The following is a 24,042-nucleotide window of genomic DNA, read 5'->3' as shown; positions in this document are numbered from 1 at the left end:
AGTGTGTTTATTTGGGAGCTTCTGATGGGACAGAAAATTCTGCCTACAAGCAGCACATGGAAATGCTGGTGATGGGAAGTATGTAGCCAAAGTGCCTGTTTAAGACACAGTGCTTAGAGCAGCACATGTGTGCCTGTGACTGCACTGTAGAATCACATAGATGTATATACTGCTTAAGAAAACATGGAAAAATGACTTAATGGGGTGTTTTATTTAAAAATATTTTTAGATTTTTATTTTTTTTTATGTCTTTTTATGTCTGTGTATGTATATGCAGTGTGCATGTGGGTGCCCCCAGAGGCTGGCAGAGGGTGTAGAGCCCCTTGGAGGTGGAACTACAGGTGGTTATGAGCTGTCCATTATGGGTGGCAGGAAGTGAACTTGGGTTTTCTGGAAGAACTGCTGTAAGCAGAGGCTGCTCGTTCAATTCCCGACCACTCAGGACTGAATAACCACGCAGAAACTATATTCATTACACTACAGCTTGGCCAATGATTCATTCCTAACTAGCTCTTACATCTTCAATTACCTCATTTCTATTAATCTATGTATCAGCACTAGGCTGTTGCTTACTGGTAAGGATCCAGTGTCTGCCTCCTTCAGCTGCTACTTGGTGTCTCTTTGACTCTGCCTACTCTCTCTATACATCTCTGTTCAGATTTCCTGCCTGGCTTTATTCTGCCCTGCTGTAGGCTGAAGCAGTTTTATTCATCAATCAATAAAGCAACATCAAACTGCAAGCACTCTCAATCACTGAGGTACCTACCCAGCCCCGGGGTGTCATTTTTTTATTAACATGTTGCTCTTGTAATAAAAATCTAGAAACATACTGGCCCTCTGACTGCCCTATGGCCCTTGTGACAATATCCCTCCAGCATAACCAACCACGTGTTCACCAGTTTCAACCTCCTTAGGACCACACCTCTACAAGGGCAAGGACTGTGGTTTATTTTCCTTTGTCTTGACTCAGCACTTGCATTTGCTTGTGTTGTAGGATATGTTTGGCAATTACCTTTTAGGTGAGCCAACCGCTGCTGAGGATTGCATTGCATTTAAAAATAAAGCTCAATAGATTACTGTCTCCACTCTCTTATCTCCTGGCAAAGAACACTCATTGGAACGGATATCTAAGGATCTTTTAGAGGAAGGCAAAACCACATTTGAAAAGCTGCCACTTTGCATCCAAGTGAAACACAGATGCATACTGCAGGAGCCACTGGGAACTGACAGAGGCCCTTGGGCTGGCTTGCTTGTCTGTCTGTCTGTCTGTCTGCCTGCCTGCCTGCCTACCTACCTACCTACCTACCTACCTGTGTGTCTGTCTTTCTGTCTATCTCTCTGTCCCCAGAGGCAGTAATGTATTAAAAACTAAAGTCATTTTACTGTTTGTCATGCAGACCAACTGGATCTTTGCCAGAAGAAAGGCTGCCACCACTCTGACAGCCAAAGCTGAGGTCTCTCAGCTGGGGCCTGTGCTTCATGAGCTTAAATGCCAGGGATCTGAGGAGACAAGAAATGTGATAATGCAACTCGTGCCTCCCAAAAAAACGAGAGGCCAAATTCTGATCTGAGCACCAAATCCTTACTATTACACGAACCCATGCTCCCACCTTACAGCGGAGACCTCAAAATTCAGAGAGCTCACGTGGCTCTCAAGGTCAACTAGCTAGTGAGAACCCGTTTATGCCAAAGCAGCCCCTGGTCCTGAGGGTTTACCATCAAGAGGCCTGAAGGGCTGTTTGTCCAGGATGATGAAGTCTTGGGTCCTTCCTTCTCCTTTCTTCTTTCTTCTTCAGCATAAAACATCACCCTTCAAACATTATTTTTCCCTAGCTTGCACCCTTTCTCTTGTTTTCAGACTAGACCACCAAGCCTGTGACTATTCTCGGTGTCTTTATTCCTCTCATCCCCTTTTAGCAGCAAACATCTCTGAGACGCCAGAGTACAAAGTAAGTCTAGGTTGTGTTTGCTCCAACAGGGTCTCAGTCTGTGAGGAGCAGCTCTGGGATAGCCACAGCCGGTTTGTGTTTCCTTCAGTTCCAAGCTCCGCCAGCGTGAGAGTAGGAACAGAGACTTTAATGCACTGACTGAGTCAGGCTCTCTCTGCCCAGCATGACTTGGAAAACCTTGTCAAAGTAGGTGATTCACCAAAGCAAAAACGTAACAGCCGAAACAAACAAACAAACACAAACCCCCAAACAAAACACAAAACCACACTCCTCACCTTAAAATAAATTAGAGAGAGTTTACTCTAGAGCCAAATTTGAATGACCATGGCCCAGGAACACAGATTTAGGTTGTCCTAAATTCCATGTTCCAGCGGGGAAGCAGTTCCATGAAGTTTTTATAGCCTCAGAACAAAGAAAGTCATAAATCAAGGCAATTTAAAAATACGCTGGTGGGGACATCAGGAAGGCAGTTATGGCAAGGTCGGGGAGGCAGCCATGAAGTCCTGACGACATCTTTGGCTTTGGGGTTGGTGGAAGCGAGTGGCCTGCTAAGTTAATAAATTCCAAAAGGTGTCTGTTATTAGACACAGAGATGAGCAAGGAATGGCTGCTCGGGGGGCTACATCTAGACCGACATAAGGTGACTAGATTCTGGACCCGCAGCATCCCAACCTCCGTATCACTCAGTTCCGGTCAGAAGACACAGCTTCCTCCTTGTTGACTCCGGGTAAAAGCCTCTGACCCAGGGAGTTCCTTTCAGCTCATCTTCTGCTGCACGAGGGCACCGCTTTCTTCCTCCTGAGAGGATGTACTATTTAAGGCACCGCCATGGAACCAGACTGCTGGGTCTTGATCTTGGACTTCCAGGCTCACGAACTGTAAGAACATGGATTTCTGTTCTTTTACAGTACCCAGGCTGGGGTGTTCAGTCACAGTAGCATGAATGGATTGTGGTAGGACTGAAATAGCCTTTGTGCCCGAACAATTTCTTTAGAATTATACTAATTTTCCCCTTGGAAGTGAAGCTTTTTCACAGACCATAATTTTTAAACTCAATATTCTTCCATGCCAGCTATACCCTCCCCCATCCTGTCTCAGTCACTCTCTTATTGCTGTGCAGAGACACCATGACCAAGGCCACTCATTAAAAAAAAAATCATTTAATTGGGAGCTGGCTTAGAGTTTCAGAGATTTAGTCCATTGTCACCATGGTGGGGAGCATGGATGCAAGTGCTGTAGCAGTAGCTGAGGGTTGAGAGCATCCCAATCAGCAGGCAGAGTTGGGGAACCAGAGCCTGGTGTGGGCTTTGTGGTCTTTTCAAGCCCACCCCAGTGACATACTTCCTCCAACAAGATCACAACTACAAGGCCACACCTTCTAGGCCTTCAAATCCTCTCAAACAATTCTACTCCCTGCGACTAAATATTCAAATATATGAGTCTGTGGGGGCCATTCTTCTTCAAACCACCACACCTCCTTTGTTCCCATGGTAACAATGACATCCAATTAACGCCCAGCGACACTGCCATCTGCTGCCCTGTTAAGGTCCCTTCTCTTCTTGTTTTTCAAGTTTTTTTTTTTTTGTTGTTGTTACTTTTTATTTTACCCATTGCTCTTTACATTGCCTTCCTAAAACACAGATTCCACATCCACTCAGAATCCATTTAGGAAATAATTGCTGCTTCAGCTATAAAAATCCCACAGCTTCCTTGCCTGGGGCCGACATGTTTAACATTAAAGTGGTATTAGATGCTCCCTGGTGGGCACTCAGTTTCTAAGTCACACTTCATCGTTCCTTCTAATTGATAGAATTTTTCACCCTGTTTTATTTTTCGCACACACAAAAAGGGCATTTTATCGAGACAAATAGAATTTAAAATTCTGCATGGTGGGGGAAGGATAGTTTTGTGATAGATTTTCGTGATACATTCCTTAAGAATTACATGTATTTATTTATTTGCATGTAAGTGTGTGGGCATGAACAGGCCACAACATATGTGTATGACAGTCACAGAAAAACTTGGATGTGGAGGTTGATTCTTTCCCTCCACTTGTGGGTCTTGGGGCTTGAACTCTGGTTTTTATGCTTGGATGCAAATGCTTTTATACACTGAGCACATCTTGCCTGTCTGGTACTCTTTTCAACAATTTGTGGGAAGTTGTGGAAACGGAGAGTGCCTTTTCTGAATTTGTTATATTGTATATAATTTGAAACGTTGGCTATTTTAATATATGTGTTATATATGACCGTAGAATTTCTTGTTGTTGTTCATTTGTTTTTAACAGTTCATTTCCCCCAGAGGCAGAGTGTTTTCCTGCCCTTAAACATGTATTACCTTCAACTTGCTTGACCCATAGGAATATAAGGCTGAACTGAGCTCCCATAAATTAGGGGCTCGGACTTAGTTTAGCAGCCTCTGACTTTGTTCAGCCGGAATGCTGTCTGCAGACTGTCACCTAAGGAGGCCGAGAGGTCACCTGGGCAGGACAAGTTGCTGTAGCAGATGCTCAGCATGAACTGCCAACTCGGCTGAGCTCCGGAGGAAAGCAGCCCAGGGTACAGCCAGGTGGGCTCAACAGGATAGTCACTCAGCCACCGTCTTAGGAGACAGGACAGATCATCGTGTTGTAAGCCACCAAATGTGACAAGGGGCTTACTCTGGAGAATAGATAAGTGAAACAAGGTGGTATGAGCTGTGTGTGTGTGTGTGTGTGTGTGTGTGTGTGTGTGTGTGAGAGAGAGAGTATGTGTGTGTGTGTGTGAGTGTATGTGTGTGTCTGTGTGTATGTGTGTGTCTGTGTGTGTAAATCCACATATGACCATTTAAAATAAAACAATGGTTTCTTGTAATTAAAGTTGGTCTCACCTCCTACTTTTTAAAAAAAAAATAAATAGAGCATGTATAGGAATTTGCAAACAAAATGCCCACACCAAAAATGTCTGCTGCCTCTTTTGGTACCTAATTAGTGTATAAAACGATGAGTCTTAAGTCACTTTTATTATGGAACATTTCCAGGGCATGGCATAGAATAAATATGCATCAGACAGCAGCATACCCTGCCTAGCCAATAGAGGATTGTGGAGACCCCTCACCCAGCTGCCTCACATGCTCTTCTGCCTCCCCAGGGGGACCCCTGTCACTAGACATTGTTCCTCATTCCCATGCACATTTGGGTCTAATACACATCTCTGCAGTTTTACAACGATATGAGACAAATCATTGCTGATATCTACAATTTACTTTATTTAATATCAGATTTTTGAGGTTTACTCGTCGTGAGAGTGGCAGAACAAAGAACTCAGCTCTGAAGAGGAGCGTGCTGACTTGGGGATGAAGCCCTGTTGGTAGAGCATTTGCCTAGCATGAGTGGAGCCCTGGTTCCCTCCCCACCGCGTGCCATGGTGGCACATGTCTTAATCCTAGCACTCAGGAAGTAGTGGCAGGAGGATCCGAAGTCTAGGCCATCCTTGGCTATATAGTGAGTTCAAGGCTAGCCTTGGCTATATGGTGAGTCCAAGGTTAGCCTTGGCTATGTCAGGATGATTGAAAGGACAGCAGGGCCACTCTATGTCATTGTGTATTCACTCGGGGTAGGCCAAACTCTGCTGGCCTGCTGGCGTCTCAACCGTTTCTTAATGTCTGCTTGTGACTTGGTTCTGCTAGCGTCATCATGGATTAAAAATCAGAAGTCAGAGTCTTCTTGTTATCTAACACTTTACAGTGCAAATCTAGCATCAGCCTCAGCAGTCATCTGAAGTGATACACCCTTCACGTTATACAAAACAAAAGATAAAGGGGATTTTCGGTTGAAACAGGATTCACTCTATAGCCCCAACTGGCCTCGAGCTTGAGATCTGCCTGCCCCATCCTCCAGAGTGCTGGTGTCTGTCACCAATCCCAACTTCAGAGAAGTTAATTTTAATAATACATTTCTCTTAAGCCAGGATGTCTATAACAGGATGCTCACATACTGTATGTTTAACATAGAACTAGGATAAAAATTATTGTGAGCCAGTCTACATTTTTTTCATGCAAAGTATTCAAAATTAGATGCAGATTTTACAGTTATAGCACAGGTTAATTTGGATTAGCTCTATTTCAAGAGCTCAGCAGCCACTCGCAGCTAGTCGCTCAATTTTAGCACAGATCGGCCTTTAAAACCACACACAAAACAGTCATTGGCAAACCCATCACCAAATTAATGAGCAAACACTGTGAGGTGTTCTATTCTCCCACAAGGCTAGCGGGGTATGTGTATGGAGTATGTGGACAGGGATCTCCCAGTGGAAGTAGTAGCCACTGTGTTTGTTGGTGACCCTGGTGAAGGCTCCAGCGGTTTATGTCTCTGAATGTGGGGGTGGGCTACATACATTTCAAGAACCCTTAGGGCACTAACAATACTGACTGCTCCATCATCCATGGCCAACCTTTCTCGGGATGAAGGACACTGATTGGTACCTTGCTAAGGAATGAACTGCTGTTTGCCTTCCCAACATAGAGCTCCAGAGAGCCCTTCATTGGGAGCTGACTCCTATGTGGTCCAAGGAGACTGAGTGTGAACCTTTGTTCTTTGAGGAGGACCATGATTCCGCCCAAGGCCAGACTGGCACCATTGAAGTCCACAGTGGGAAGAACCACAAGCCAACTCCCTGCATGGTCCAGGCAGCTCTTTATTTAGATGAATCCACACAGAGATGCTACAGTTTGGTCTGGACATGATTATATGGTTTTCATGCCATGTAGTCTTACGAGAAGTCAGGAGCACTGACAGTAAGTCCTGGACCACACCAAGTGTACTGTTCCTTGACTCAGTTTCTCTTTTTCTTGCTCCAGCAGTACAACTAGTACTGACCTTGTATGATGACTCTATCCTGCCCCCCCCCCCCATCCCTTCTTAGGGAACACTCTCAGGAGAACATAAATCAAAGGGTTGAGTGAACTCCAGTTTGCTGTCTTGTCTTCCCTGAAGATTCTTGAGGTGTCGCTGGAGCACTGAGGAAAAGTTTTGTTCCTCAAGTCCTTGTTCAGAAAGAGGGGACTCAGTGTACCCTTCAAAAGGAAGACTGATTGGGCTCTTGGCATCTTCTAAGGTCCTTTCTGAGGTGGGGACCACCAGTGGGTACATAGGCAGGCTCTCTTCCTAAGAAAACTTTCTATAAACACTCAACTGTGGCTAATCAGGTTGTTTTTTTTTTTTCTCCTCCATTGGTAAAAGTCATCAGATACATAGGCAAAGTTCTTTCAGAGCTACGTGTCCTTAGACACATCACCTCCCAAACCAGGCAGGCTCCTCTGTACTTCCATTGAGTCCCAGAGCTGGATGCCAGACTGGGCGATACAAGTGAGATTCTGTCTTTCAACACAACAAACAAACAAACAAAGAAATAAACAGTGCAAAAAAAGAACACCTTTTTTTTTTCTGAGAGTTCAATTTCCTAGAACATTTTTTGTTTGATCCTTTTAGAGTTGTGAGTTTCATTTTTATGTATTTATCTTCATTTTAATTAATTTTAATTTATTAACTTAAAAAGTTACATACATTCAGTTCAAACTCAAATACTTTTAAAAGCTCCTCAACAAAACTCCCAAATTACTATCCCTTCTGGTCAAATACCAATCTGTTATGGGTTTCCTGATACCATTTCAAAGTTATTCTGCAGATAATATATATATTTTCAGATATTTTTAAATAAAAAGGAACATTGTTTTATTTTTAAAGCTACTTTAGCACAAAGCAAGGTAAAACGGCAGAAACCTGTGGATTGAAAAGGAAAATTGCCTGCGGTATAATTGTTTTAAATGCTGTGTTCATGTGTTGGGTTTAAAAATATTTTGATGTGTTCCGATGCTTGGAAAACAAGAAGCTGTGAATCACAGCCTTGGATAAACTGTCCAATATGATTATATAGTTTGTGCTCTGTGGCGAGGTCACCTTAATCAGTTTACACAATAATATACAGCAAGCAGAAAGCTACCCAATAAACTGTAGAGAGCAGGCAGGGAGGAAAGGGGTGGAGGGGGCAGGCGACCTCAAAAGTCGCCACTTGACGTCAGGAGCTGCGAAGGAAGCCATCAGGAGCAGGGAGTCCTTCCCAAGTGGAGTTGGTCCAAAGAGGACTTGCCGGACATGATTGTCCCATCTGCAGGAGTGCCGCTACGCGCACTTGAGCAGTGCCTGGTGAGACAGAGGGACTGGATTTTAAATTTCATTTCGTGTCAACTAATTCGAATTTCTACATAGCTGGGTGTGGGATAGTGGGTAGTGTAGTTGTGGGCTTGCCACGTTCGCTGAGGAGGGAGGCATCATGAACACAGGCGGCGGTGGAGAGTGAGAAAGGGCTAAAAGACCCAGAGGAAAGTGGGGAAAGGAAATGTGTGCGCGTGTGCGGTGGTGGGACAGAGGTGAAAGGCCAGACAGCCAAGAGCATTTGTTTGTCTTAAGCGATCCCTGTATCACGGGCAGGGAGCGTCCTTCACCGCTAGTACTCCGCTGGGTTTTTCTGAAGAGTTCCTATCAGGACATGGATCCATCTGGGTCTAAAAGTCTATGGGCCTCAACTACCAAGCCAGTTACTGGAGCGACCTGCACTGATCCAAAGCACTCCTGCAAGGAAACCCCACAGTTTCACACACCACTAGATGTCACCATTAACCAAAATGAGTGTTTGTTTATTTGCGTTGGTTGTTTGTCTATATAGTAGACTTGGGGTATGTTTTTTTTGTTTTGTCTCGCTGAAAGCAAGGTGGCTTGTAATCTGGGAACCCATCAGTGGAGATGATCTAATTTGGTTTTATGTTATTTCCAGGTAAAACTATGCAGGTTCAGACACATGTTCATTATTAACTATCTACCATGTGCCTGGCGCTGGCCCGGCACACAGTGCAGGAGTTACACGTTGCAGGCCACATGGACCTCTGTGTGGCTGGCACTCCCCATAGTGCAGCAGCTGAACAGTTCTGCAAGACTCTGGGCGGTGGGGACCAAAGCTTGAGGTTTCTCCTCTCCTTCCCTCCTGCTATCCCTCTCTATTTTTCTCTTCCTCTCTCCCCCCCTCCCTCTCTGCCTCATTTGTCCTGTTTGTCCCTGTTCTGGCCTATATGTGTTCCTGCCTTGGGATTATTAGCAGGAGCCAACATGCCCAGTTTGTGAGGTGCTGGACTCAGGGCCTCAAACATGCAGGCAAGTTCTCTCCCACCCTTGCTCTGTTCTATGTTTTAGGGAAGTTTGTTCATCTAGAACCTTCTTTGTGACTAGAAACACAGGTACCCTGCACTCTTTTTGAGAGGTCTACGGATCGCAGTGTAGTTTCCCTTCCAATTTTGTAAGAAACACTAAATTTTAGTTCTTTTCAGAAAATACCTCTCATTGAGCATAAATCTAAAAATAAAGCTATGTACTAAGCCTGCTAGAAAAATTAACTCATTGACATTTGATGACACACAAAACCAAAACAAAGCTTTCACCTCAAAGGGAATAAGAGATAGTTTATTCTGTAGCTGAATTTGAGTGACCGAGGCCAGGAAACATGGAGCGAGGTTACCCCAGGTTCCATGTTCTCAACTTGGAAGTAGTTTCCTGAAGTTTCACGGTAGCAGAACAAAGAAAGTCATAAATAAGTCAATTTAAAAATACTTGGGTGGAAACTTTGGAGAGAGGGTTACAGCAAGATGGGGGAAGCTCCCCTACAGCCCTTAGACACTATCTGGTGGCATTCTTTACTTTTGAGTTAGTAGAAGCTAGGGGGTTGCTAAATTAATAGACTCCAAAAGGGTTTTGTTGTTGTTGTTGTTGTTTCTATTAGCGATAGGATGTTAGCTCTGGCAAGAATGGCTCTTCAGGCTGAGATAAGGCAATTGGCTTCTGGACCCACAACATTCCAACCTGGCCACGGCACTGCAGTCCTAATTAGCCCGTCAGTCTTCACCCACACAGCTTCTTTCCAGGAATTCTTGTTGACATCTTAGCCCTTGAGAGATTCAAAGTGTTGCTTGGTCAGACCTAAGATCCAAAACAGTATTCTTAAATTATGCATGTCTCAGCCTTTGAAAAGGGGTAGCTGGCAGTAACTGCATGAACTTGGGGACCAGGATCCTAGAGTCAGACTTGGCTAGGCTTTCCTGGGGGGGATAAACTAGTTAGGTCTCACCCTGAAGCTCAGTGACTTCAAGTAACAAGCACTTGTCATTTGTCTTGCTTCTGTGGGTCACTGAACAGCTCTGGTCTAGGCTGGAGAGAAATATCCCCGTTCAGCTGGCTGGCCTCACTCTGTACCTGGACACTGCTGGATGGTTGTGAAGACTTGGTTGAGAAGGTGTTCCTGAGCACGGGACATCTCATCGTCTAGTAGGCTTCACATAGTGGCCTCACCATGGTGTCTCAGGGCACAGAAGAGCAACAAGAAGGGGGCAAGAGTTAATATACAAAATACATGAATTTCATCTTATGGCCTGGTGAGATAACTTAGTGGATAAGGAACTTGCCACCAAGCCTGAGGACCTGACACTCAGGACCCACATAGTGGAAGGAGATAAACAACTCTGGAAAGTTGACTTCTGGCCGTCATATACATGCCTGGCACATGCATGTCTCCACCCCACGATACACAAATGGGAAGAAAATGAAGGGTAAGAATTTCAAAAGACATGCCTGTTGGCTTCACAGTTTTCACTTATAAATAGGTCCATTGGATGGGCTGTGTATAAAGACATACCAAGAGAGATACTCAAGACTAGAGGCCCAGGGATGTCTGCACACTAAGAGAGACACTCAGGACTAGAGGCCCAGGGATGTCTGCACACTAAGAGAGACACTCAGGACTAGAGGCCCAGGGATGTCTGCACACTAAGAGAGACACTCAAGACTAGAGGCCCAGGGATGTCTGCACACTAAGAGAGACACTCAAGACTAGAGGCCCAGGGATGTCTGGCTATCTGCTAACATCTAATAATTGCACCCGTGTGTCAGCCTCCTCAGACACATTACTGAAAATACTACTCACTGCTGCCCAGGCTAAATAACTGTTGCCATGGCAGCTGAAGACCCTCATCAGGTAAGAGTGATTCGGGAAGTATGGTATGTGTTCTCATCCCAATTTGCCTGTTGCTGAGTGTGAAGGGGAGCACCAGTTTCATGGGCCCACAGTCTCCCTGAATCTGGTGTTAGCCCAGGGATGGATTTATTCCTACTTACAACTTCTTTCTCTTGTGATTGGCAGGCCCCGTCCTTTTCTGTGAAGGTCTAACATGTATGGCACATGTAAACATGTAAAGAGAAAGAGGGTCATGTGCACAGCTGGGGTCTACCACCCAGGTCTTGTGAACTCAGGCCTATTATAGGGGTGGAAACTGCTCCTACTTAGTGTAGTACCAGATACCCTGGGCAGAGTTATAAAACGAGAAAAAGAGGCAGCGGGTATACGAATTTAAGAGGGAATGACAAACTGTTCTTATTTTACAGATGCTCTGATAATCTCTTTGAATGTGACATCCATCATCAGCTTTGATAAGTTAATAGACACTACAGCTCGCCACAGATCACAGAAGAAACAGGTAAACGCTGGAATATTCATGTTAAACAAGGATGTCAGGAGCAGATCTGCACACACAAAGCAGTAGCATTCTGTTACCCATCACCAAAGATGCTTCTCTCTACAGCAAATGGGCACAGTCGAAGAAAACCATGGCCAGATGCATTGCAAAGATCAATGAATGGGAGGGGTTGGAGGGAGGGAAAGGAAGAGGGCAAGCAATGTAATTATATTTTAACTAAAAATGGGGAGAAATCAGTCATATTCTTCTTTACCAGCAATCTAAAAGACGTATAACAGAAAATGAAACAACTTTCACATAAGCAACAGAACCACTAAGTACCTAACATAAACTTAATTAAAGATCCCAGGACAGGAATGGGAAGATGGCTCAGCAGGTAAAGGCACTTGCTGTCAAGCCTGAAGTGCGTTTAATCCCTGAGTTCAAGACGTGGTGGAAGGAGAGCACCGACTTCTGCAAGTTGTCCTCTGAGCTCCACGGGGTGCTGAGGCATGCGCATTCCCTTATCCTACCACACGCATCAATAATTGAATAAATAAATGCACTAAAAATTTTAAATACAAGATAATTTTTTTGGACAAAACTGTAATATTAATAAAGGACATAAAACTGAATAAGCAAAGAGATATGCCATGTTTGTGGGCAAAGCTGTTTAATAAAAAGTTATCAGTTCTCAAATTATTTTGAAAATTCAAAGTAATTTCAAGATATTCACAATACAACTATTTGAGGGAATAAAAGTTAAAACTTAGAAAATCAAACCAAACCAGCCAAACAACAACAAAACAAGACCCACAATTCATTAGTCTTTTTCTTTTCTCTTGAGACAACATTTTACTATGTATCTCTGGTTGTCTTGGAACTCACTCTGTAGACCAGGCTAGCCTCAAACTCACAGAGATACGTTTGCTTCTGCCTCCCAAGTGCTGGGAATAAAGGCCCACGTCAACATACCCAGCTTTATTAGTCCATTATGATGGACTAAGAAAATAGCAAAGAGGAAACATTCACCTCAGGCTATCCCAATGCTATTGTGCTGGCTAGTTTTATGTCAACTTGACACAAACTAAAGACATCAAAAGGCAGAAACCCCAACTGAGAAAATGCCTCTGTATTATTGGGCTGTAGGCAAGCCTGTAGAGCATTTTCTTAATTAGTAACTGGCGTGGGAAAGTCTAGCCAACTGTGGGTGGTGCTACCCTGGGCTGGTGGTCCTGGTTTCTAAGAAAGTGGGCTGAGCAAGTCAAGGTGAGCAAGCCCGCGTAAGCAGCCCCTCTCCACTGCCTCTGCATCAGCTTCTGCCTCCAGGAGTTCCTGAATTCTTGCCCTGACTTCCTTCAATGATGAGGAGGGATGTAGAAGCTTAAGTCAAACAAAGCCTTCTTTCCCTAATTGATTTCAGTCATAGTGTGTCATTGTAGCAATAGTGACCCTGACTAGCAGAGCTACATACTAGAACTCCGGGACAGAGGCATTTAAGAAGGTGCTCAAAAATGTATGTATGTGTGTATGTGTGTGCTCCCACGTGTACTGGTGCACATGACATGTAGCAAACAAATCAATAAAGGATAGGCTGTTTCATAGATAGTGCAGGGAAACTGAACTGGCTCACTACATGGAAAAATTATATTTGATCCCTAACAATACTATAAATAAACATTAATTTCAGACAAATTAAAGAATCCAGTGTAAAAGGTAACCCTACAAAACATATGTGTGCATATAAACATACACAGAACATGTCTATATCAGAATATATAAATATATATACACACACATATGATACATATGTCAGGCTATATTCTGGGAAATGTTTCTAATCCAAGGTTATGCTTTTTTTTTTTTTAAGATTTTATTTTAGGTCTCATTACAGTAACCCTGTTGGCCTGGATTTTGCTACGTATATCAGCCTAGCTACTAACAGAGATTCACCTGCCCTTGCCTACCAAGTGAGGCTTATTTTTATTTTATGTGTACAAGTGTTTTGCTGTGTGGATGTATGTGTTTCATATGCATACAGTGCCCTCGCAGGCCAGATGAAGGCATTGGAACTTGTGGTAGTTTGAATGTAATTGGCCCATAAACTCATAGGGAATGGCACTATTAGGAGGTGTGGTGTTGTTGCAGTTGGCATGGCCTTTTTGGAGGAAGGGTATCACTGTGGGGGCAGGCTTTGAGGTCTCTTTGGCTCAAACTTCCCTCAGTGTGACCCTGAGACCCCTTCCTGTTTCCTTCTGATCACCATGTAGCCAGCACCGTGTCTGCTGTCTGCCACTATGTTTTCTGCCATGATGATAATGGACTGAACCTTTGAAGTGTAAGTTGTCACCTAAATTAAATATTTTCCTTTATAAGAGCTGCCCTGGTCGTGGTGTCTCTTCACAGCACTAGGAACCGTAAGACAGATCCCTGTAGCTGGAGCTATAGGCAGTTATGAGCAGTCACGCGGTTGCCATGAACCAACCTGGGTACTTTTCAAGAGCAGTAAATGCTCTTAACTGCTGCTGCTGAACCATGTCTCCAGTCCCCAGTGTTAGTTCTTGTGGCAATGTAATACATGTAAGATGATATATTTGCTTAAAGGTTATCAGGCAAGTTTTTGTGTTGATATGGACAATAAAGAGAACAAGATGTAGAAAAAGGAAGAATGACTGATAAGTAGGACGGATTATTGTGGTATTTTTTTTTCTTTTCTAAAAGATTACAGCTAAATAACTTTGTTTCATTGTTGGAGTTCAGCTACAAAGTTCTGTTTCCTGCCTCCTACCGAGACACTGCCCATCAGGGTGCTGCTCACCACTCCCCTCCAGTGGCCAACTTTGGAATTAGCTTTCATTTCCCTGCACCTGCTGTAAAGGAGGACCGTCCCTTCCACAGCTCTTCTCTGCCCTCTTCCTCTACCATTTGCCTTTTAGGGGCAGCTGGGCACATAGGACTGTTATGAGCCTGGGACAATGGTGCACACCTGTGATCTAACTCAGGAACCAGGACGACGATGCTCTCAAGGCTAGTCTGGGCTGCATAGCAAGACTGTTTCACAAACAAACAGCAACAAGAAAACAACAACACGCTATTATGTTGGAATTGCCATACTTCACTATGTCTAACTGATTATTTCTTCTGCATTGGAGCTGCGTTCACTTGGTTTAGTTTGGTTTTCAGAGGTGCAATGGGTCCAGGCAGTCTTGTTCCCAAAGCATGCCTGATACCCCCACTAGCAACTCTCTGGTTGCAGGGGTCAGTTAACTTTATGACTAGGGTTTATGGTGGTCTTTGTTTCTTAGTATTGTAGACGAATCTTTATGCATTTTCCCTGGGATTAAATGTCACAGTCCCTATCATAAAGAGAGTGTGACTTAAGTCATCCCAGCCCCCAGAGGAAATAGAACTTGCAGACAGAGTCCAAGTTTGTAGGACTCAAAATTTCTGGTTCTTTTTAACATTTTTTTAAAAAAGAATTCTAACTATAGCTGCCATCATTTCTACTGTTCAATATCCTGGACAGTAAACAATGTACAATATCTGAACCAAGTTTTGCATTTCACTGTTAAAAACAGTGTAGACATTAGTAATTCAGTTATTTGTTGTTTGTCTTTGAGGCTGGAGCTCCTGGAGCCCAGATTGGTCTCGAACTCTCTGTATAGCCAACATTTGCTTTGAACTTCTGATTTTCCTGCCTCTGCCTCCCGAGTATGGGGAGTACAGACTTGTGCCGTGATTCTCAGCCAGTAATTCAGCTTTAGTTATTTAATTACTGCCACAGAATCCTCAAATCTTCAAGCAGTTACTCCATGATGTATCTAACCATCTCAGTGGTCTTGATAAGTCGTCTCTCTTTGGGAAGTTCTTAATTCACTGGTCAGGCCATCTCACGTGAAGGAACTGTGATGTCCTACCAAATGGGTTGGCCAGCTAATCAGCTAAATCTTTAGCCTTTCTCAAGGGCTGGGAGGAAATTGGATGCTAGGCAAGGCTGACTACTGGTTAGTGAGCAATTTGAAAGGTCCAGGGAGAAGCTCACTGTACGGACCTTTGCCTATCTGTGTCTCAAAGCCAACCATATAAACCGCTGCCCCAGACTCCCAGCCCTGAGCACTGTGAGGCCTTAGAGCCTACGTAAGGTGGCCCAGCTCCACATGTCAACTCCAGCTGGAGGGGAAATAGAACAATCCCATGCATGTTCCTCTTATTTCCACCTGGTACAGATGGATGCACCCTGACATGCAGGCAGCTGGGGGTTGCTTGCCAGTTTTCTTTGGAAGCATCCGAAGTGAGGGGCTATATCACAAACTCCTGAAGTTGTAGACAGCAAGTGTGGAAGAGGAAAACTGTAAAGTGCAGTGATCTCCAGCCTTTCTTAGAGTATATGACAGCTCTGTGTTCAGAACTATCTCCCAAGTCCAAAGGTCCCCCTCCCACATTCCCTGTGGTGCAGTGGTTGAGTCTACTGGTTTTGAAGGCATCTTACTTCGGTAGAAAGACTGGGTTTGTGATGACATCAGCTACATTTTTGGAGGGGCCAATGTGTAGAACTATGGGGAAAGCTGGAAAATTATTGCCTATTCATCCCCGAGGGCCCATAAAGTTGGTGAGATTGTCCATACCAAGTTTGGAATTATGAAACAAAAGGGCTGGCTTCTTCCTCCTTCAGACATGCAAGGCCCTTCTAAGAGAACTACAATTAGGCAGTGTTAAATGTACCCCTGTGCTACACTTAAATATGCCTCGTTTATTAAGTTACTTCCTCTCTGACCCTGTGGGGTATAGTGACTATGGGCCTTGTCATCATTTTGAATTTTTGAAATTGAGTTTATCTGTGAAGTCCAGGCTAGATGCCAACCTGTGCTCTTCCCACCTCAGCCTCCTGAGTGCTGGGATTCCAGGCATCCTGTCCCCACCCCTTCAACCAGACCCCAGATGGCGATTGCTTACCCAAGGTCATGCAGGACGGTGAGCTCCATTGAGATGCGCTCTTCTCCCCTGGGCATCTCTGTCTGTGCCACTGGGAAGTTGTCAGGCTTGATGCTAGGACTGTTTGCTCTAAGCTCACTTACACGCTTGCTGGAGGGCAAGTTGTCACTGTGAAGAGAAGACATGCTTTGGGCGGAGTCCAAAAACAGGTTCAGAGACTCCTGAGGTCAGAGGAGAGTGGGTCCAGCCAGCAGGTGTGCAGACAGGGGGGCTGCAAGAAACCCAAATTCCGACCTATAAGTTATATTTCCCAAGTAAGCTATCTTCATGCCAGCTGACCATGGTTTTTTTTTTAGATACTTAGAAAGAGGTAAAGAATACTACATCAAGCTTTTTTCTTTGAGAATGACAAATTATTCTGTATGTAGAATTGTGAACTTTATAGCTTTTTAAATTAATTATGCATAGCATTTTATAAAGACCCCGATTACAGCCGTCATTCAACAGGAATGGTAGCTGAAGGATTCTGTGGACAAGTAACTGGACCAGCAACTCCATGGTAACCAGAGGCAGGAATGGGTGAGAATTCCCACATTGAAACCCAGTTTCATTTTTCTTAGATTGGAAACATAGAGTTGAGATTCTACCAGCTTTCTTTTATTTCAAGTTCACTCTTTGGAGTAGTGTGTGTGTGTGTGTGTGTGTGTGTGTGTGTGTGAGAGAGAGAGAGAGAGAGAGAGAGAGAGAGAGACAGAGACAGACAGAGAGAGAGACAGAGAGACAGAGAGAAACACAGAGAGAGAGACAGAGACAGAGAGAGAAAGAAAGAGATAGAAAGAGAGAGAGTTTGTTTTCTTCAAAGCACTTTCACATATGGTCTTAGACCTGTATGGAATTAGACATTCCTATTCCAGCTAAGAGATCAGAAAACAGAGTTACAGCAAGGCAGAAGGCTCACGAGGGTTCCAGTGCTGGTTCCTGGCAAAGCCAGGAGTTTGGCACTGTTTCCCCCAGGTCACACTGTCCTCTTATTGATCCTGCCTGAAACTGAGCAGAGTAGCTGTGGTTCACGCAGAGGTTACGAAGCCATGCCACCGCTGCACGATATGAACGAAGCTATAAAACTCATTGTACTTTTGCATCCAGATCAGTGAGTCTGCACGAATTTTGACACAGAAGTTGCTTCAGTTCCTGCCTAGGTAAAGGAGACTTAGCCTTTTCCTTCTTCCCTCCCTGATCCCACTGCCCTCTCCCTCTTCAAGTTCCTTCTAACACATTTCCTCAGATGCTGTGCTGATCAGGGGGGCACCCCATCTCCATCTCTGCCATCTGGGGCTTAGAGAGGAGGACACATTATGTCCCCTGTTGAGACTGGATTGTTGGAATTGGCACACCTTGCCTCTGATCAGCGAATACAGAACTACATCTAGAAAATTAGAGAATCCACACCTCAGAGGAATCTAAAAATAAAACAACCCCATCTGAAGCCTTGGTAGGGTATCCACGGAAGAAGCCTGTCCTGGTCTTGAAGACAGAATTATCTAGGTTGAGAATATAGTTTTTGCCCTTTCAGAAGCTTTGTGAATCTGTGCCAAGAAAGGCTGGAGCATCTCCAAGCCTCGAATTCCTAAAGCCTAATGCGACCCCACAGGAGGTTTGCAGAATGGAATGTCACACTGTCACATGACCAGCAGACAATCAGCAAACCATTTTCCTCCTTGTGCTCCTTTCTTTGGCTCCGTACAAAGGTGAATCCTCCCAGCTAAGTGACACTATTTATGGAGCTTATCCCTACCTTAAGAAATGAAATTCTTGGGGCTGGAGAGAAAGTTCAATGGTTAAAAATCATGTACTGCTCAGAAAGAGGACTGGGTTCTGTTCCCAGCACCCACATGGCGCAGCTCCAGCTCCAGGACCATCCAAGACCCTCCTCTGACTTCCTTGTCATGTATACACATCCTTCTCCTCCCCTGGCGCCTATGTATAATTTTAATAGAAGAAATGGAGTTCTCAGTAGCTCGCCATTCCCTGTGACGGCTTATGGAACAGGCAAGTGCCTAATGGCAGCTGTGTTGGGAAGAGAAGCCTGGCAATAGCTGTTATTTTGGAGGGTTTATGAAGTCATGGAATCTGATTTCACACTGATGATGTCTCCTGTCAGCACCCTAAGACAGAATGAGGCCTTCTGGGTTAGACACCTACCTTCCACGGCACCACTCCAATTACAAACCTGTCTCAGTCACATGATCATTTGCTTTCTGCTTGTGTGCCCTCCAAGAACAAGGCCTAGCCAGGCAGCATTTCAGTCACATAGAAAATGAATGAATGAATGAATGAATGAATAAAATGTTTTCACTGAATGAATGAATTAAAGGAGAGAAGTGTTTTCTCTGGCTTCTTCTTCCTTCTAGCCATATATATGGGTTCTGTTAGGCAACCAGGGGGCAGGGCTTACTTCTTTTACAGACAGGACCATGGCATGAAGTGGGTGACACAGACTTCTGGACAGCCAGTGGGTGCTTTCTCTTTCTCCCTTGCCTGTCACTCTCCAGCCTGGCCCTTGGGTCTGTTCCCTGGATCTGTTTGAAGGCCAGTTACCACATTCTGTTCACAGAAACCCTACTCTGAATCAGTGAGGGATAGGCTTCCATTGGCAGACAACAGCCCATCTAAATGCCAAAGCTGGTCCTTACTTGCATAGCTACCCAAGTCCCAGCAAACAGGGAAAAGATACCCAGGGTTGGGGATGTAAACTGGTCGAGAGCGCATTGCTCAGCTCCACTTGCTTTTGAAGTTTGGTCATTCCACCCATTTCAATTGGCTTCCCCACCTCTGATCCTTTGAAAATATTCCCCCACTCCCATCAAATTGACTCTTAAGTCCTTATGGAAATTCTCTTCGCCTCTTTCTTTTGAGACAAGGTCTCAGTATATAGCCTTGGCTGGCCTGAAGCTTATTTTGTAGACCAGTTTTGTTTTGAACTCATAGAGATCTACTTACCTCTGCTTCATGTGTGCTGGGATTAAGGGCATGTGCCATTACACCTGGCCCTTTCTTTTTAAAGATATTATTATTATTTTGTAGGGCTAAGAGACAAGCTTGCTTGGCACACAAGCAACTTAAAGGAGCCAAGTCCTCTCCTTCCACTGTGGGAGTCTAAGGATCAACTCAGGTTAGGTTTTCCAAGCAACTTTACCCTCTGAGCCATCTCCTCCTCATTACCCCTCCCATATTATCCTGCCCCCTTTTTTTCCTTAACACAGAGTTTCACCACATAGCTCAGAGATCCTCCTGCCTCAGCCTCCCTCATGCCAAGACTTCAGGGATAACCCACCACAGCAAGCTTCAGCTTATAATCTTGTTCTCTTCTGTTAACCATTCTTTACCAATTAGCCAGATTTCTGGTAGAGACGTGCAATAAACACCCCAAACTTTCTCTCTGTGACACCTGTCTATGATCGGGTCATCTTGGTTTTTTACATTCACCCTTTTCTCTCGCCTCTCCATCTTTAGGGTCCTTTCAAAGTGAATGTTTCAGGAGGAGCTCAACTGAAAAACACCTGGCATGTCCGTTCCTGGGGCAGGTGTGTGGGCTTGCTCCAGTTTGCCTGGGAATAGTCATGGTTTCACTGGGCCCTGGAATGTGCATTTCTGAACCTGCAGGGGTCTCCCTCATTCTTCAGCTCCCTCGGCCATTTCAGCTTCTAATGACACTGCCTAGGCTACTCCAGAGCTCACTCAAGGCTGTTTATCATGGAGAAAAGTCACCCTTAAGCTTATTGTGGTCTGGAAATGCTTGTGACACAATTGTCATTGTAACAACTTCCTTGAAGAGATTTCAAGCCCTTTATTGCCCACACAATAGCTGAGCTGTTAGGGACAGAACAGTAACACCTCTTGAAATGCAGGTAGTGCCTGCTTCCTGGTGGCTCTCAGCTGCTCCAAGTTCTGGGTGAACAAGTGGCTTCATTGGTTACCAAGGCCAGCTTGAGTCTGTGTAGGCTGAGTAGCAACAGAGACTGGAGAGGGATGGACCAGGTTACAAACTTGGGGGTTATATACTGAGCCATGTGTATAGGCAGTAGAGGGGTCAGAGTTACTAGGGGAAAGGTAACCAGGCCCCATACCTGGAGTGGTGCAAAGACACTGGAAGACCCAGGGAAGCAGGAATAACAAACCGAAGATATAGGAAGGGTGGGGGACAACAGGGCAGCAGCTCGGTAAAGACCTAGCTAGACATGGGCTAAATATGAAGGCGATCAGAGCCGCATGCTGTCATGTAGCACAAGTGTGCATATTGCAAAGCAGGCAGATATACGAGAAAAGTGCACAGAAGTAGCAACAGGTGGTTACTACTGCACTGGAAACAGCTTGGCCGCTGATCTAGACTGAGACACGAACGCCTAGACCCGTCTCTGAGGCTTTTAGACACTCAGCAATAATGCAAGTCCTTTTCTTTCGCGACTACTCCAGGGAGGGCACCTTCTCCCCCAGCTTCCTACTGAGGATGGACAGATAAACTGTGGATTTGCACAAGGAGCAAGCCTCTTCCCGGGAGAAATTCTAATCGCTGAGTAAAGCTGCTCATTCCTGTGAATCCCATTATACCATTTTCCTGTTCACAGGAAACAATGTGGTTTCATTGAAAAGAGTTTGTTCTGGATGTGCTGTGCAATTCACAGCTACTTAGCTAACCCCTGTCCAGACCAGGCAGAAGCACTCGGTCCCTGAAGGAGGACTTGGCTCAAACGGCATCCTATGGAGACTTTCAAGTAAGGTCAGTGACAGACCACGGCCACATTCAGTGAAGTGACTAATGCTTCCCTGGCTTCCCACAGCTCCCTGGGAGACCTGGCTCCCCACGTGGCCCAGAGGAAGGGCCAAGCCGGCCGGCCACTGTGGACCACTTAAGTCAGGATTGCAATTCACCTTGGACCGGGGACTCCAGCCCTCCGGTAGGCTGGGCGTTTTGCTCCCGCCCTCCTGTTGATGACATCATGTTTGGGGTTGAGTTGCGGCTTAAAAAGCAGCTTGGGGGCAGCCAGCAGCCTACACTGCGAGCGCGGCGTGGTTCCAGGTTGTACACACGCGGTGCTGGTGCGCCCCAGTCAGCTCCAAGCGCCTGGCAGCCCCAGAGTAGTGGCAGCTTTGAGCCGCCGGGCAAAGATGCCCCACTGCAACCTGCGCGCGGCGGCCGTCCTCCTTCTCGTGATCCTAAAGGAACAGCCTTCCAGCTCTGCCCCACTCAACGGTAAAGTTTCTTTTTTCTTTTCTCTTTCTTTCTTTCTTTCTTTCTTTCTTTCTTTCTTTCTTTCTTTCTTGTTTTTTTAAAGAGTCGCGCACACGCAGACTCTCAACCATGCCTGGGCAGAAGGATCTCCTGCCAGGCTCTTGCAAGATAAAATAAAATCACTACCGAGGGAGCAGGGAAGGAGCTGTGTAGGTAGCACATTTTCAGGGAAGAAATGCCCACTTCTCAGTATGCACGACCTACTGAGGTTGGAGACACGTTGCCTTTTTGATGGTGTTTTGTGCACCGTTGGCATTACTCGTTTGCCTTTTTTTTCTGAGCGCCACTAGCTTTGGAGATGGGGCTTGGAAACTTGCTAGGCAGAATCCCGGAACCACCTGCAGAGCGCTGAGAAATGACAGGCTTCTTGAGTAGTGCGACCTGCAAGAAACAAGAAGCTGGAGTCCCGCTGATCTTCAGAACCTTCAGGGGCAGTTAACCAGCAGGCTTCACCTCTATGTTAAAGGGATAAGGTAGCAGCCCATCCTTAATCATTGTCTTTCCCCTAGAGGACTCCATTACCCGGAACCTACACGTGTGTGCACGTGCACCCCCTATTTCTGATTGTAAAAAGGTGCTGAACTCCAGAGGGCAAGGGTGCTGAGGGTGCCGCGTGGGGTGTCCGGCTGAGGTGGAAAGAGGAACCTGAGCTGTGGGCTCGTGTCCAAAGCCTGGTTAATTAACTCCTTTGGAACAAGACAGGGAAAGCAAGCTTTAGCCTGCCTCTCTCTCAGCTGCTTTTCTCAGGGAGAGGTCAGTGGCTAGGTCCTGCTGGTGACAATCTCCACATCGTGGAGATACTTGAGGGTGTCCAGTTCCTGGGTTGCAACATTTATACAAAGGACCCTAATGGCTGAACCCCACCCCATCCGCCGGTAGGAAGCAGGGAGAGAGCATCGGTCCTGCTCAGTGGTGTCAGAGCTCTCCACTCTGTCCTCCACCTCCTGCGAGGTCACTGTACCTGTGGGGAAGGCTGGACCTGTGGGCAACAAACTACCCCTTCGCTGAATCTTCATCTACTGGCTGGCAAGCTCTGCCTACTCACTTCCATTCAGTCAGGAAGAGGCAGGAGGTGGGAGAAATCTCCAAAAATAAGGATCAGTTTTGAAAATGGCGAGCTTTGACTAACTGCTAACTCTCCAGAAACCCATGGAGCCTGAAGTTCACCAGAAATCTTAGTACTGAGCACCTCCCACAAAAAAGAGGGAAGCTGTCTATTGATCTTGGGGCGCCCTCTCTGACAGTTACTCCCCATTCTCCTTCTTGTTGCCCCCCCTTCCCTCCTCATTCTCCAAACTGCCTTAGGGGGAGCTTGCAGTAAAACCCCATTTCCATGGGACACTGAGCAGTCTTACCTGCCTCTAGGTTCTAAGCTTTTGTTCTGCTATTCATCGGGTCTGCTTCTTAGCTGCCTCAGTGGAGAAGTCAAACAAAACTTACTGAGGTGGTCAGAAGGACAGTTACCACCAGGTTGGGACTGGAGAGTTAGCTGAGTAAGAGGGTCAAAGTGTGCTCTGCCTGGTCCTTGGGGAAATGAAATTCCTCACAGTTGGCAGAAATCACTGCCCAAGAAAAGCTCTTGGTCCAGGGGTGGGTGGAGCATAAGGTGAAGCTGAAGGTCTTCTGGGGACAGCGTAGAGCTCTTTGTTCCTATGGCTGAGGGCCATTTCAGTGACCTGAAGGTAGAGCATAGGACAGGCTCACACTGCCTGGATGCAGTGCCATTAGCCCTTGGAAGCTGCTGGCACCCAAGGCAGAAAGCAGGTAGGGCAGGACCCTGAACACCTACCTGGTCTGGACTTTGCTAAATACCCATTCCTCGGGGCATCTCCCTGCCCAGTGCCAGCTGGGTTTGCAGGTTCCAACAGGCACTGCAGAACTACCCAAACCCAGCCATTTTTGGAAAGGTAATGGAGGAGTTTGACCCCCCCCCCCCCAGGAAGTTACTGAAATTCACAGGAACATGGCACACGGGCAGAGACTCTTAGTAAACACATGGTCCGAGACAGGTCACTTTACATCACCTGCAAAAATGAAACTCTTCTCTTTCATTGTTGGATATCAATAAAGAGTGCTTGATTCTACAAAGCCCAAAGGGGACAATATAAATGTGTTTTCTAAAGGTATGGAGAAACTCAAAGAATTACTTAAAAGAATCCAAAACGGTTGTCCTAGAAGGCAAATAAATGACAAGTGGCTTTTAGTGGGCTGACATTTGCTAAAAAACCTTGTAGAGCCATCTGACTCTAAACGACAGATGCCTCATTTGATCAAAATCACCAATTAACTTTGAAAATTAAAAATAAAATTAACACGGAGGCAAAGACATCAGACAAGGCA

General features: G+C 45.4%; 1 protein-coding gene across 2 annotated transcripts in view; it reads left to right on the top strand.

Moving 5' to 3' along the window:
- Positions 1-19,551: 19,551 nt before the first annotated feature.
- The window catches only part of Ca12 (carbonic anhydrase 12), a 56,786-nt gene continuing 52,295 nt past the window's right edge, over positions 19,552-24,042 (top strand). Inside the window, exons 1-2 of one of the 2 annotated variants that reach the window (XM_041679332.1) lie at positions 19,552-19,584; positions 21,251-21,663. In XM_041679332.1, coding sequence (XP_041535266.1) covers positions 21,402-21,663 — 262 coding nt within the window. In that variant the 5' untranslated portion in view covers positions 19,552-19,584; positions 21,251-21,401. The remainder of the gene's footprint in view (positions 19,585-21,250; positions 21,664-24,042) is intronic. The other variant, XM_041679333.1, reaches the window with a different exon arrangement.

This window comes from Microtus oregoni, unplaced genomic scaffold, assembly GCF_018167655.1.
Source record: "Microtus oregoni isolate MIOR12 unplaced genomic scaffold, Mior012 000032F_ref0000030, whole genome shotgun sequence".
Lineage (NCBI taxonomy): Eukaryota > Metazoa > Chordata > Mammalia > Rodentia > Cricetidae > Microtus > Microtus oregoni.
This window is presented reverse-complemented; position numbering and strand designations above follow the sequence as displayed.